The following is a 16,078-nucleotide window of genomic DNA, read 5'->3' as shown; positions in this document are numbered from 1 at the left end:
TGGGTAGTATGGATTCTTCCTATATTTATATGTCCTTGGTGTGTTGTGTTGATCCCAACTGGATGTGTTGTATTCAACTGGATGAATCTCTCCAGCTATATGCACTGTACTATCACCTTAATGATATAATCAATATAAAGACAGGAGGATGGGAAAGAAGAGGGGTGAAGAGAAAAGCAGAAAGAGAGAGAGAGAGAGAGAGAGAGAGAGAGAGAGAGAGAAAGAGAGAGAGAGAGAGAGAGAGAGAGAAACTCTTCCTTTACCCTTTCATGTGCTTGGTTCCAATTAGAATCCTCCAAACTGAAAAGTTCTGCCACTGAAATGGCCTACCACTTGACTGAGCTACTACTGAAATATCTTTATTACAACAGTTTGGTTAGACAATCAGTGTCATCACTTCTTGAAACAAAAAAAGGAAGGAGAGGTGTAAAAAATCTCACTGACATTTTAAAATATCTATCATGGCTGTTTACTAATTGATTGAAGTAGACAGCTCCACTCCACCATTATATCTTATTAGTTTCAGGAGGAAGAATACTAGCAGCTGATTCAGGAAAGCCTTCATATAGAAAGTAATGTTCAAGTTGAGTCTTGAAGGAAACCAGAAATTTTCAAGAGGTATAGGTAAGGACTGAATGCATTCCAGCAAGCACAAAGGAACAAAGACTGAAGATGGAGTGGATTGTAGATGAGGAATAGCAAGTAAAGCTGACCTGTAGAGTGCATGGGGAAGAGTGATGTGAAAAGAAAATGAAAAGGGAGGAAGGACCCAGGTTTTGAAGAACTTTAAATGCTAAAAAGATAGCAAATTAAGTTGATCCTAGAGATAAAACAAAATCATTGGAGGTCTGTAGGGTAATGTCAGATGTAAACTTGAAGAAAATCAATCCATTTTTAGGCATGGTCTAGAAATTCAAATACTAGTCTCATATAGTAGCTTCTTAATCATCTGTGGTATCTTTCACTTTCCCCACATATCTTGAAGATCATCTGTCAATAGTTCATTAATCATATCTACTAATTCTTTCAGGAGCTAAGGGTGCCAGATAACTTCAATTAATTAGGGATTTACTTATATTAGGCATTTGTCATTTTTAGTATGAATTACTCATTCTCTTTAGTGAAAAATAATTATTAATGACATTGTCAACTTGGAAAATGTTCTCAAGTGTTCTCAAGTTCTCCATATTTGGTCATGTATATGTTTTAACATTTTTGTTAATGATTTGGAAGAAGGGATAGATGATATACTCATCATATTTACAGATAATACAAAATGGAGAATGGTGCTGATTCATAATCTGGATCCAAAAATAATGTCAATAGGTTATATTTATGAATAAAATCTAATGAAATGAAATTTAAAAGTTGTTTGAAAGCTCTGATAGATTTTTATAAGATAAATTAATGGGAAAGCTTAGAAAAACTCAATTATATTAAAATCCCCGAATGTTTATCAAGAGATTGTCAAAAGTCATCAACCTAACTTTCTCTATTTTTATTTTTGTTTTTTAGGTTTTGTAAGGCAAAGGGGGTTAAGTGGCTTGCCCAAGGCCACACAGCTAGGTAATTATTAAGTGTCTGAGACTGGATTTGAACCCAGGTACTCCTGACTCCAGGGCCGGTGCTTTATCCACTACGCTACCTAGCCACCCCTTAACTTTCTCACTTTAAAGAATTTTTTATGACAGTGACCTACATGTATATAAAGGGTATTCATGTTGAAAATGAGAAATGGGTAACTTTGATAAATCATAGTATTTAACAGATTACACATATATACATGCATATATATATATATATATATAAAAACAAAGAAATAGTTGAGTCTCATCTTTAGCATCTTTAGCAGTAGTTATTTTCTATAAAGCCTCTATTAGTGAATACTGAACCATTATTTCTTTTTTGTCCTTCATTTTTTATTTTTTATTAAAGATTTTATTTATTTTAAGTTTTACAATTTTCCCCCTAATCTTACTTCCCTCCCCCACCCCCCACAGAAAGCAATTTGTCAGTCTTTACATTGTTTCCATGTTGTAGGTTGATCCAAATTGAGTGTGATGAGAGAGAAATTATATCCTTAAGGAAGAAACATAAAGTATAAGAGATAACAAGATCAGACAATAAGATATCAGTTTTTTTTCTAAATTAAAGGAATTTGTCCTTGGACTTTGCTGGTTCTTTATCTGGATACTAATGGTATTCTTCATTGCAGCCCCAAATTGTCCCTGATTGTTGCACCGATGAAATGAGTGAGTCCATCAAGGTTGATCATCGCCCCCATGTTGCTGTTAGAGTGTACAGTGTTTTTCTGTTTCTGCTCATCTCACTCAGCATCAGTTCATGCAAATCCCTCCAAGCTTCCCTTAATTCTCATCCCTCCTAGTATCTAATAGAATAATAGTGTGCCATGACATACATATACCACAGTTTGCTAAGCCATTCCCCAATTGAAGGACATTTATTTGATTTCCAATTTTTTGCCACAACAAGCAGGGTTGCTACGAATATTTTTGTACAAGTTATGTTTTTACCCTTTTTGATCATTTCTTCAGGGTATAGACCCAGTAGTGGTATTGCTGGATCAAAAGGTATGCACATTTTTGTTGCCCTTTGGCCATATGAACTATTACTTCTAGGAGAATAACATGGTTAGGTTCCTAGTGAACCTCTGGTCACAACATTTCTGGAATTGTAGGTATCCTCTTCTTTCTGATTGTTGATTAGCTAACACTGTACTAATGGCCAATGGAACTCTAAATAGTGCCTGAGCAATGCTTATCTAACACAGGATAGGCAAATCACAGCCTTCTTGTGCTTTGGATCACAAGGCAGCACTTCAGTATTACTCTTGGGGACCATATTAAACAGTGAAATCACCATCAAAAAGTATAAAATGTGAAAAATCTGGCACAAAATTGATCATGAAAAGAATGCTTTTTAATAACTATGAAAACTGAAACAAGAAGGCAGAATGTTGCCTTGTTTGTGCTCAGCTGGGAACATCCATGTTAGTTACTAAAATTTATGTGCTCTGCATGTCTATGAATGACTATAGAATCTTAGTGAGTATTGATTTTTTTGGGAGGTTACAAATAAATTTTAGAAAGTAGGCAAATTTGAAAATACAAAATCCACGTATAATGATGAACAACCATATATAAAAGCTCCATTGATATTTTTAAACTTCACAATACATTCTCAAAACTTCCCTTAACAGAAGCCTCCTTTAAAACAAAGAAATGCAACTAAACAAAATAAACTCATATATTGATTACATCTGACAAAATGTCTCATTCTGCACCTATTGCCTATGATCTCTTGACTTAGAGGAAGGAGATTTCTTTCATCAACAGATCTTTGGGGTTAAGGTTGGTTAGTACATCAATCTGAATTAAGATGAGTAAGATGTCATAGATTTGACTGAAAGTTTCAGAGAATACATTAATATTCTGTCACATTCTGCTGACTTTTTTTTAATAAAGTAAAATGCAGCCTTAAAAGCTCTTTAAATGAGGAACATACAAGACTCATTTACCAAGGCAACCATAGAAATATTTTTTAAATAATCCTCTGATTTTAATCAAACAGTAAAATAGGGAGCTGTGCTCTCTAAGGAAATTTTCTGCTATAATTGAGGCAATCTTCTATGACGTTCAGATGACAGGAACCCCTTTGGAAGTTGAAGTACTTTGAGTAGACCAGACATTCCTGCTTATGGGTGGCAGTATATTGACAATGTCAAGCTCTGGAAAAATTATAGGACCTCCTCAATCAGATCTTTAATTACTGCAAAGAGATCATCTTAACATTCTACACAAGAAAAAAGTGTCCATTTTTCTAGGTTATGATCTCTAGTTGCAATAAGCTAATGTATTATGTCCCTTAAGCTAGCACATAATCATTGGAAAATAAATTGATCTCAGACTGAATAGAAGGAAGAAAGTTGATTTCATTTGAGAAATTAATTATCCCATGATTTTAAAGATCCAAAACTGCTCTCTGGGAAAAGAGAAAAAAAGTTAATTATAAATAAATGCAAATATGATCTCACATTGGAACTGAAATAGTCAATGCTACAATTACAAGATGGACAAGGTATGATTAGAAAGCAGTTAATTTGTTTTTTATTTTTTGTCAAGGCAATGGGGTTAAGTGACTTGCCCAAGGTCATACAACTAGGTAATTATTAAGTATCTGAGGCCACATTTAAACTCAGGTCCTCCTGATTCCAGGGCCAGTGCTCTATCCACTGCGCCACCTAGCTGTCCCAAGAAAGTAGTTAATTTGAAAAAAGATATGGGTCTTTTTAATGGGCTACATGCCAATTAGATGTAAATCAACAGTGAAAAATAACTCCAGTTGCTATTGCAATGTTAGACTGGACTAAGAGGGACAGAGTGTTCAGAATGAAGTGATGTAGTGTCTGTATACTCATCCTGGATTGGACCACATCCGAAATATTGCTTTTAGAGTTGAATGCAACATTATAAGAAAACTGTTGATAAACTAGAGAGCATTCTGTAGATGATGAGAGGACTTAAGGCCTCATCGTGTGATTTTCAGTTAAAGAAAGTGGGGATGGGTTTAGCTTGAAGCAGAGGGGTACCTGAGAGTTGGCTGCTATTTGGAAGAATGAATAGATTTGTTTTGCTTGGCTTTGAAGGGCAGAACAAAAGATGATGGGCAAAAGTTGTAGAGAAACTGATTTCAGTTAAAACTTCCAAAAATAAATATAGCTATCTGGAAATGAAATAAGTTGCTTTGGCAAGTAGATGGTTACCCCTCACTAAAAGTTTTCAAGAAAGGATGCATGACCAATGATTATGAATGTTGCAAATGTAACCTTGTTCAGGTATAATTTGGATCCTATGGTCTCTGAGCTCCCATCTAACTGGGATGTTGTGGCTCAATGAAATAACTATGCAGGAGCATAGTAGTAGCCAATATTCATTTTGTCCACACTAATAGAAAGAAGCAGAGGAAAGCACTTATTACAATTAAAACTGTAATAGCTAAAAAAACAGGTTTTTTTAAGAGTTGCAAAGTGTTAAGGTCCCACATCAGAGGATCCTTGAGAGTATGTGCCATGTGCTGCTCCATTAATACTACAAAGAGTTTACTTCATCAAAACAATTCTACACTGATTTGTAGCATAGGTGCTAACACATAGGTGTTTCAACTGAAATAATTACCTTGATTAATGTTGAGAATTCATAAAAACTACTTGATCTTGTTGGTTGTTAAAAATTCCATCTTATCACTATGTTGGTCTAAGAAACTCTGCTCATGTCTGCATGAAACAAGCAAGTGTGACTAACAAATATAATCCTGAACGTGATATGCAGTTTTGTTTCTGTGACAACTATTATATAGGATAAAATATAAGAAAGGCATGAACAAGGTTTCCCTCATGACCAACTGAGGAAAATCATGGAAGACTTCATGGAGGAGGTAGCATGTGAAAGAATTTTCTAGGATGAATAGGAATTCTACAGCTAAGGGGAAGGAAATCCAGGCATGAAAATAGCAAAAGAAAAGGCTCAGAGAAAGATAAATATAGAGTATGTAGAGGGGTTGTCGTGCCATTCTTTATGCTAGAATACAGTCATGCACTGCAACTCTATGAGATGTTCAAACAAAAGCATGAGACATTAGGGGAGGGGATATAAACTCATTAGGAAAGATACAGGAAAATTTTTGTGCTCATTGTTGTGGATACTAAGTTCTGTTAGTTCTATGTCTAATCTACTATTCCTCATTCATTTCCTGCTCTGGATTTCCTGCTGCCTCCATCAATGACTATAAGCTTTCCCTACCATTTAATTGAATGATAACAACAGTCTAACAGTTTTATCCAGTCTACATTGAAGTCATCTTTCATCATTCAAACAGACTAACTTTATTCATATGTCTTATCACATTTCTTTTCTTAAAATCCTTCTAAAGGTCATGATTGCTTACTATGGAGGAAATTTTAAACTCTCATTGATGATTGATATTGAATTCACAGTTCACTAAGTCCTTGACCTTGCTTCACAATGTTTTTGTTAAAAATATTCTCTCTTCCATTCTGTACAATTTAATTTTTGGATCCAACTCTATGACTTTATACTCATTACTAATGAATAAAAATGATTTCATTAGTGCTGCTCACAGTTCACCATAGCCTATCCATTCTCTTTCTAAGAACTGTTTTGTATATGAACAATAATGGATGGTACTCCATAGAAGTCTTTCTGAATCTTTACTTTGCTTTGAGGGGTTTTCTAACTGAATAAAAGTTCCTTGTTTTCTTCCAAAATCTAGAAAAAAGTAGAAGGGTCATTGGTCACCCCCCTTCCAGTTTTCTTTTATTATTAATCATTGTTTTTGTTCTATCATTTTTTCAGTAATATCTGACTCTTCATATCCCCACTTGGGGTTTTCTTGGCAAAGATCCTGGAATGGTTTGCCATCTCCTTCTCCAGATCATTTTACATATGAGGAAATTAAAATAAACAAGGTTAAGTGATTTGTCCAGGTAAGTTTGGTAAGTTTCTGAGACCAGATTTCATGAACATAAATCTTCTTGACTTCAGGCCCAGCACTCTAATTGCACTACCTAATTGTCCAATGTAATTATACTTCCATTTGGGATGGAAGAAACAAACTATATATATATATATATATATATATATATATACATACACATAATTTCTATATACACAAATATATTTATTTATTTGTTTGTATATATATATATATATATATATATATATATATATATATATATATATACACTACACACACAAATGACCATAGTAGAAAGTCTTACTTTTCCTCCTAGATAGATCTGTTGATCTATTTAAAAGATAAGTTTTAAAAAATTCAATTATCAGAATTTAAACCCTCTGGCCCATGAATGGTTAGGAACATTATTAGAATGACAGTAGGAAGACTTGCATTTCTACATCATCTTTCTAAGACAGAACTTCTATGATAGACCTTTTTTTGACCCCTTTTTTCCCAAAAGGAGGACATGGAACCAGTTTCCTTTCCAATTAGTCATGAGGAATCTTCCTCCTAATTTCTATGCATTCTAAGCATGTTCTTCCAAATGACTTAAGTATTAATGAGTTAATGCCTACAAAGTCCATAGATAAAAGGGGTAGTACAAGGCATTAATTATTATTATTATTATTTTATTTAATGATATTGCAGGATTATTCTTTCTTGCTGCTTTGGCAGGAAATTTGGGCCACCTATCCAAGGACAGATACAAATACACATATATACATACACACATACAACTGCACTCTACTTCGGTGATTCTTTTTGAAGCCAAGGGGCAACAGAGAATGAGACCAAACAGACTGAATATTGCCTTAGATGAATGAAAAGTTGATTGTAATTCCATTATAAAGTGAGGGAAAAAAAAGACACACCAAAGGGACAAGTTTCTTTTTATGAGTGTGTTATAACAAAAAGAATTGTTATAAATATTCTTGTACATTATAGGACCCATGGTGGGATTAAAATAAATTAACAACCAGTTTGCCAAACTCAATGTAAAATTTGTTAACAGTTCTACTGAATTGGTGTGAATTGGCTGAATCCCACCTCTATATGGGCCCTTTCCCCCATCTCTGATCTCCTCAGTACACATAGTAATTTTATTGGTCAAAGGGTTTGTATGGTATGGTGACTGTATGTAATCAAATTATATTCTGAGATAATTGATCCAATTCATGGACCCATCAATAGAGTGTTAGTGGGACAGCTAGTGATGCAGTGGATAAAACAGGAGGAACTGAGTTCAAATCCAACTTCAAATACTTGATGCTTACTAATTGTATGACCTGGGGCAAGTCACTTAATCCCATTGCCTTACAAAAAATAGTATATTAGTCCTCTCATAATCTCTTCAATATTTTTTAAAAATTCTTTTTACCAATGTCCTGCTTGTGATTGTTTCAATCACTATTTTTAAAAATTATATTTTATTTTTTCAAACACCAAAAATTCTTTCTCCCCAACCCTTTCCTTCAAATTGAGGACAAAATAAAAACAAATCCTTATTATAAACAAGTATAGTTAAGCAAAAAAATTAATACACTGATCATCTTCAAAAAATATGACTCCTTCTGCAGTTTGAGTCCTTCACCTTTCTATCAGGAGGCTGGTAGCTCATTTCATCATGACTCCTCTTTAATCATTGTTGGTGGTTAGAGTCTTTCAAATTCTTTCAAAATTATTTGTCTTGTCATTGCATAAATTATTTTCTTGGTTCCATTCACTTCACTCTGCACCAGTTCATATAAGTTCCAAGTTTCTCTGAAACCATCCCCTTCATAATTTCTTTTGGAAAAATGCTATTCTAACTTATTAATATACCATAATTTATTCATTCAATCATTCCACAATTTATGGGCAGTTCTTCAGATTCCCATTCCTTCAAATTGTTAGAAGAATTAGAAATGCTTTTGTATATCCTTAGAGCTTGTTTTGCTTAGGACTAATTCCTCCCTTAATCTACTTTTCCTTCTAATTCTTTCTTCTCCCTTCTCCCACCTGTTTTTCTATTGAATGGAATGTCATTCTATACCCAACTCAGTGTTTTTATATATTCTTCCTTTCTTTGACCAATTCAGACATACAATACTGATGAACTTCTCCAGGCAACAAAATTTTGACATAATTTTTCATAAACCCTCACAACTGATGGTATCAAAGGCCTTGGTCAGATCTACAAATGTTGTATACAGACCTCTGTTCTGTTCTTGGCATTTTCCCTGGAGTTTTCGGGCAGCAAACATCATATCAACTGTTTCTCTACTCTTTCTGAAGCCACACTGGCTCTCAGGGAGGTGACCAACTTCTGGGTGAAGTATCAGACTATTGAGAAGGACTCTGACAAGAATCTTACCAGCAATGACTAAAAGAGAAATACCCCTGTGGTTGTCACAGGATAATCTATTGCCTTTACCTTTATAGAGATGGAAAATGGAGGCATCCTTGAATTCTTGGAAGATAACCTCTTCATAACCTGGAAAATTCCAATTACTTTTTGGATGAACAATGCTCCCCCCCACCTTGTAGATCTCAGCATCGAGTCCTTTGCCACTTGAAAGGAGCCTAATGGCATTCAAAACCTCTTCTTTAGTTGCTGCTTCAGATAGGGACTGACTGACTTCAACTTGAGGTAAATGGTCAATGGCTTTTGCATTGATTGATGGTGGTCTGTTAAAGAACACTTTAGAAGTGTTCAGTCCATTTCTCTAGGATGGTGTTCCTATCATTAATCAGTGTGGATCCATCAGCACTGAGTAGCTGAGATCTACTATATGTCTTTGGCCATAAATAGCCTTCAGGGCATCATAAAAGGATTTTAGTTTGTTACTGTCTGCATAAAATTGAATTTCATCTGCCTTCTTCCTGAGTCAAGAGTCCTACAACTCTCTAAGCTTCACTTGGACTTTACTTTTGATGGAATTAAATGCTGCCTTTTTAGAAATAGATGAACTATCCTGTTGGTAAACCCTGTGGAGTTCTTGTTTTTCATTTAGCAGTTTCTGTATTTCTCCATCATTTTCATTAAATCAGTCTTGGTGTTTGCAAGTGTTCTTGGTCCAGATGAGTAAATGCAATTTCATATGGCATGCATGCCCAGGTTCTGAATAGTGGACAAGCTCTCAAGATTTCCCACTCACCAATGGACTAAAAGAAAGATGTGTCTTTGCTCCCATACTTTATAGCATGATGTTTTCAACCATGTTATCAAACACCTTCAATGAGTATGAACATGGCCTCAAAGTCAGCTACCACACCGATGGCAAATTCTTCAACTTGAAAAAGCTACAAGCTAAGACCAAAGTGGAAAGTGTTGGAGCATGCTCTTCTCTTTGCAGATGATTGTGCACTCACTATAGCCTCTGAAACTGAGATGCAACAAAGTATGGATCAAATTCTCTGTTTCTTGGGCTAATTTTGAACTAATAATTAACATCAAGAAAACACTGATGTTCCATCAGCCAGCACCACACCATCCATATGTGGAATCAATGATTACAGCAAATGGAGAAGTTGTGAATACTGTGGACAAGTTCACTTACCTTGGCTGTATCTTTCCAGGGAGATACACATTGCCAATGAGGTTGACACTCACATTGCCAGAGCTGGCTCAGTATTTGGGAGACTCCAAAAGAAAGTATGTAAGAGAAGAGGTATTAGACTGACTACTAAACTGAATGCCTACAGAGCTGTTGTTCTGACTTCATTGCTATATGCCTGTGAAACTTGGACAGTCTACTGGTGCTATGTCAGGAAACTGAATTGCTTCCATTTTAATTGTCAGATCACTTGGCAGGAGAAGATACCAGACACTTGGTCCTTTCTCGAATTAAATTGCCTAGCATTCCAATATTATCAGAGAATGCAACTACAATGGGCTAGACGCATTGTTAGAATGTCAAACATATGCTTGCCAAAAAAAACTATTTTATGGAGAACTCATGCAAGGCAAATGCTCACAAGGGGATCAGAAGAAGTGATGCTGAGCCATCCTGAATGACTTATTGAAGAACTTTAGAATTGACTGCACAGCATGGGAGACACTGGCACAGGACCACCCAGCATGGTGTACCCTCATCAATGAAGATGCTGTACTCTATGAGAAAGGCAGAATTGAAACAGCTCAAAGGAAACATGACATCCATAAGTTTAGACTATCCACCCCAGGTGTTCACATGGACTATTTGTGCCCAATTTGTGGTAGAACATTCTGAGCTCATATTGGTCTGATCAGTCACAGTAGGATATATTATAATTTATAATTTATAAATATATTATATTATATTTATATATTTTATAATTTATAATTATAATCTCAAGCATAGTGATATTATTTTGCTCTTCTTCCATAAGGAAGAATAAGAACTAACCAACCATCTAACCAACTAGTTTAGATGAGAGAGAGATTAAAGTATCATCCAGTCACTCCTACCTCCTTTTTTTTGTACAGATGTTTACTTGTACATTGTGTGAGATAATTATTCTGATCATGTGAGATAATGTTCCTTAATCTTTATTTTCTTTCTCTTCTCTTTCCATTCTTCTCTTAAGATGAAGAGACAAAAAATTATTCCTATTCCTTATCTAATCAGACTCCCTTTCTGACTCCTGATGAAGACAGGGTTGTGAAGGGGACACATGTATCATCTTATAATTTATATTTGGATGTATGTAGTTTATCCTTTTTTAGCTCCTTATAATTGTTCATTCATGTTTGTCTTTTAGGTGTCTTTTTTTTTTAAGTTTTTGCAAGGCAATGGGGTTAAAGTGGCTTGGCCAAGGCCACACAGCTAGGTAATTATTAAGTGTCTCAGGTCAGATTTGAACTCAGGTACTCCTGACTCCAGGGCCGGTGCTCTATTTACTGAGCCACCTAGCCGCCCCTTTTAGGTGTCTTTTAACAATTGTGTTTGAACTTCAAAACTTCTATTCAGTTCTTATCTTTTCATCAGGAAGGCCTGGAAGATCTCTATTTCACTAAAAATCCATTCACCCTATTTTCCAGAGGATTGGCTCTACATTAGCCAAGTAATCCTCTGGAAGGGACAGTAAACTTCCAGATCGATTCCTACTTCTGTACTGGATATGACTTCCCATGAAACCTCATGGAAGATGTAATGAAGTCTGGCTGGTTAAAAAATGAGCTAATGACTCACTGGACTGGGCATTTGCTGGATAAATTATTCTGGATCATAATCCTATATCCTCTGTATTTTCGAATATCTTATTTCAAACTCTCTTTTCTTTAAAGCGATGACTGCTAAGTCATGTATTAATACTGATTTCAACTCCCTGGGAATTGAAACCTTCCTTTCTGGCAGCTTGGAACATTTATTCTTTGACCTGGAAATTGGGATTTTGCTTATAATGTTTTTAGGAGTTTTCACTTGGGGATTTCTTTTCGGAGGTGACCTGTGGATTCTTTCTATTTCAATTTTGCTCTTTAGTTCTGAGAGATCTGGACAGTTTTCCTTTAAGATTTTTTGAAATATGTCTAGGCTTTTATTTTGATCATCATGTTCACGTAGTCCAATGAGTCTTAAAATGTTCTCTCCTCAAGTTCTTATCTAGGTCAGTTGTCTTGCTATGAAATACATTTTCTTGTATCTTTTTAAGTCTTTTGGCTTTGTATGTCAATACTGGCTTTGTGTTATATTGACTGTCTCATACTTATTTGTCTCTTACTCCAATCTAATTTTCATGAAATTTGTTAATATTGCAAGGTTTTTGTACCTTATGTGTTAACCTCTTAATTTCCAATTTTTTTATAGCTCTCATTTCTTTTCCATTTTCCCCCAACACTGTTACTTCACTTACAAAAACATTTTTGGAACTCTATTTAAAAATTCTTGCTTCATCTTTCTTGCAATTCTAGTTGAATTTGTGCTCAAGCTATGTTTTGCATTGAGGTATTTTTTTTGGAGTCTTTCTCGTCTGGATTTTATCTTGAGTGTCCTTGTCACCATAATTGCTTTATATGGTAGGATTCTTTGTTTGCTTAGTCTTCTTTACTATGGACTTGATGTTTGATCAAGGTTTTGTGTACTTCTGGAGGAAAGGTTTGGGCTGGTTTTGTTGCTAATTTCTTGGGAAGCATTTTGTTATTCCAGGATCTCAAGGATGCCTCAGGTTTAGACTCAAGACCTACAAGCTTTCAGCCTTCCAGGGCAAAGTGTGATAGCTCCTCCTTTGGTCTGATCTTTGCAAGTACTTGACCTGAGTTTAGGTCTGAGCAACAGTAAATTGTTGCATGACTTCACACATATAATTGATATCAGATTGTTTGCCTTTTCAAGGAGGAAAGAGGAGAAGGAGGGGCAGTATTTGGAATTTTAATTTTTAAATTTTTAAAAATTAAATTTTTATATGTAATTGGGAAATTCTTAATGAAATAAATATAAAAATAAAAATAAACATCCTATTACTAGACTCAATAATTATAAGTAAGCTGAGTAGATCTCCTGGCCCAGAGTGACAGAACTGTGGATTCCCCTTTGTATGGAATTCCTGCCCTGATTATTTTTCTGTAGGTTTCAGATTGGTTTCGAAGCTATAAAAGAAAGCCCATTCTACCACTGGAGTCTGAGACATACTGCTATGAAATGACTTTTTAGCATCTTTAAAATGCTTTTTATTTTGATGTTTTAAGCATCGATTTATTGAAAGTAGAACAGTAATTATCAGACAATGCTACTCATTTGAGTGATTGTCAATTCAAGTTGCTGATTCTTTTTTTTAAATAAGCATTTCTTCTGTATAAATGAAATAAAATGAGCTTCATACCTGATTTATGTTGTACCTTGAATACATTTTAACTTACGATTTTTTGGAAAGACTCTATGCATTAGCCAAATCTAAACTTTAAGTGATTTTCACCAGAGCCAAAGTATGAGAAAAAGATCTGGACATCTCTTTAGGGGACAGGATGCTATGGATTTATATCTGTGGATGTAGACTTTGTGTCTCTTTTTAAGCCAGAACCCAGACAAGTTGGACCTGGTAACAATTTAAAATTGTTACATGTATTTATTTTCCCAAATAGAAGGCGTTAAATAGCAGGGGATGGCTAAATCTTGTATCCTTGTTGTCCATTAAATAGTAAGCATAGAAAGCTTACATAGTAACTAGAAAGTGATATAGTAAACACAATAAATGCTTATTGAGTAAATAAATTAATGCTTTAATTCATAATGGAGTTATCCTCGTTTATAAAGTATGTTGTAAAGGGAATTCTTATTTGGTTACAGGATGGATAAGATAGCTCTGAGGTTGCTTCTAATTTTAAGATTCTCAGGGCGGCTAAGTGGCGTAGTGGATAGAGCACCGGCTTTGGAGTCAGGAGTATGTGAGTTCAAATCAGGTCTCAGACACTTAATAATTACCTAGCTGTGTGGCCTTGGTCAAGCCACTTAACCCCATTTGCCTTGCAAAAACCTAAAAACAAACAAACTAATTTTGAGATTCTGTGATGATCCAAAGCATATCTTTTTTTTTTGGCAATGCAATAGGGTTAAGTGACTGGCCCAAGGTCACACAGCTAGGTGATTATTAAGTGTCTGAGGCTGGATTTGAACTCAGATCCTCCTGACTCCAGGGCTGGTGCTCTATCCACTGTGCCGCCTAGCTGCCCCTATCCAAAGTTTGTATTAAGGAAGATGAATTTGGCAGTGATAAATCTGGCAGGCTGAAGTAGAAAGGCTGAAGACAGAAGGATCAGACCATTGAATTAGTCTAGGTATGAAGAAATGAGGGACTTAATAGGGTGATAGCATTCATTTAACTGTTAACAATGTTTGACTGAATGAAATCACTTACTCTGTACAATGCCTAGTCTTCATGGCAGAAATAATTTTGGTTCTATATAATAATGATGATAAGAAGAATAAGAATAGCTAACATATTTATACTGATTTAAGTTTATAAAATACTTTTAAAATATCATATTGTTTTCCCAACAATCCTGTGAGGTAAGTACTACCATTATCTAGATTTCATGGGTGAGGAAACTGGAAGACATAAGGTTAAGTGACTGGTATAGCATGACAAAGTTAGTCTGGATTTGAATTCAGAACATTCTGATTCCAGGGCCAGCACTCTAATCACTATGCCACCTAATTGAATTGTGATATCTCCTCCCATGATAGAATTGGATGATGGTGCCTATGAAGAGGCATATTTCCCACTTGTTGGTTCTTCAATATCACAGAATAATTATTGATACCACATTCTCCACTTTACTTGAAGATCATACAACTATTAGTTGTGCAATGAGATTTTCTTTTAAGAGTTCAAGCCCCTAACCGAATACCTTCTGTGGGGTGGGGGTGGGGGGAGGGAAGCAAGAATAGGGGGGAAATTGTAAAACTCAAAATAAAATATTTATAAAAAAAGTTCAGGTCCCTTATTTTTCAGATTCTTTCAAAGCCAAAGCATCTGTAAAAACTGTGGCAAGGGAAAAAAAAAGCTCAGTACAACTACAGAGAGTATTTATCAATCATAAAAATACAATATTTAATAGATATATATTTTTAAAGGCAGTTTTCATTTTATTCTTCCTTTGACATAGTTAGTAATGGGAAAAAATAACTTGTTTACCACAGAACTTCCTAAATCATTTCAATTCAATAATAACAAACATTTATTAAGTGCTTATTATAGACAAGTCAATGTGATATTCAATTTAATCACAAGAATGCTATTTATTTTAGTCATACAATGTCCCACCCAGAGAAAGGAAATCTCAAACGCAAAAAATAAAAACCAAATCCCAAAGGCCTGGAAGAATACAATATTGTACTGACTTGGCAGAAAGTTATACATTCCCCTTTCAGAGTTTTAATCTCCAGTAAAAATTTTGACCATTAAGCTAACTTTAAGAGCCCATTTCCTGTAAGACTGCAGTCTGGTGAGTCATTAACTCATTTTTTAACCAGCCAGACTTCATTACGTCTTCCATAAGGTTTCATGGGAGGGTCATATCCAGCACAGAAGTAGGAATCAGTCTGGTAGTTTACTGTCCCTTCCAGGGCTGAGCGTAGCTGGGCTGCTTGTGACACATAATCAACTTCTTTCGCATAACCACCAAACTGCCTGTGGGAGGAAAATGATGAGACTAGGTTAAGAAATGGCATTTCCCATCTCTGACAACCAAGGGAGGAGGGATCTAGGCTCATGCTTTGCTATTTTTTTTCAGAAAAATATGGGACATGAACCTCCCAAAATTCTATAGGAAGCTGTCAGGATTTTTTGTCAGGGTCTTGGTTGAACTCACTGATCAGTCTCCTTTTAGACTTCTAGCTCATCTCTTCTTCCTTCTCTGCCTCTTTTCCCCAGCCAGCTATATATATACTAAGTAAAGAGAAACAGCTGAGGGAAGTGAACCTAGAACTGTAATGTCTACAGGACCAAATTATCCCTTTTATTATATGTGGGAACTTAACAGCTAAGATTTCTTTCACCATTAGCTCTAGAATCATGGATTAACATCTGGCAGGGACCTTGGGGTCATTTGTTCAATCACCTAGGT

The 16,078-nt window shown here is 35.3% G+C and overlaps 1 protein-coding gene across 1 annotated transcript in view; it reads right to left on the bottom strand.

Annotated features, from left to right (window-relative positions):
- Positions 1 to 15,172: 15,172 nt before the first annotated feature.
- The window catches only part of HEBP1 (heme binding protein 1), a 48,798-nt gene continuing 47,892 nt past the window's right edge, over positions 15,173 to 16,078 (bottom strand). The window contains exon 4 of the mRNA XM_074194550.1: positions 15,173 to 15,642. Coding sequence (XP_074050651.1) covers positions 15,471 to 15,642 — 172 coding nt within the window. The 3' untranslated portion in view covers positions 15,173 to 15,470. The remainder of the gene's footprint in view (positions 15,643 to 16,078) is intronic.

The sequence above is a fragment of the Macrotis lagotis genome, chromosome 7 (genome assembly GCF_037893015.1).
Source record: "Macrotis lagotis isolate mMagLag1 chromosome 7, bilby.v1.9.chrom.fasta, whole genome shotgun sequence".
Lineage (NCBI taxonomy): Eukaryota > Metazoa > Chordata > Mammalia > Peramelemorphia > Peramelidae > Macrotis > Macrotis lagotis.
The sequence above is the reverse complement of the archived record's forward strand: the minus strand, read 5'-3'. Positions and strand labels throughout refer to the sequence as shown.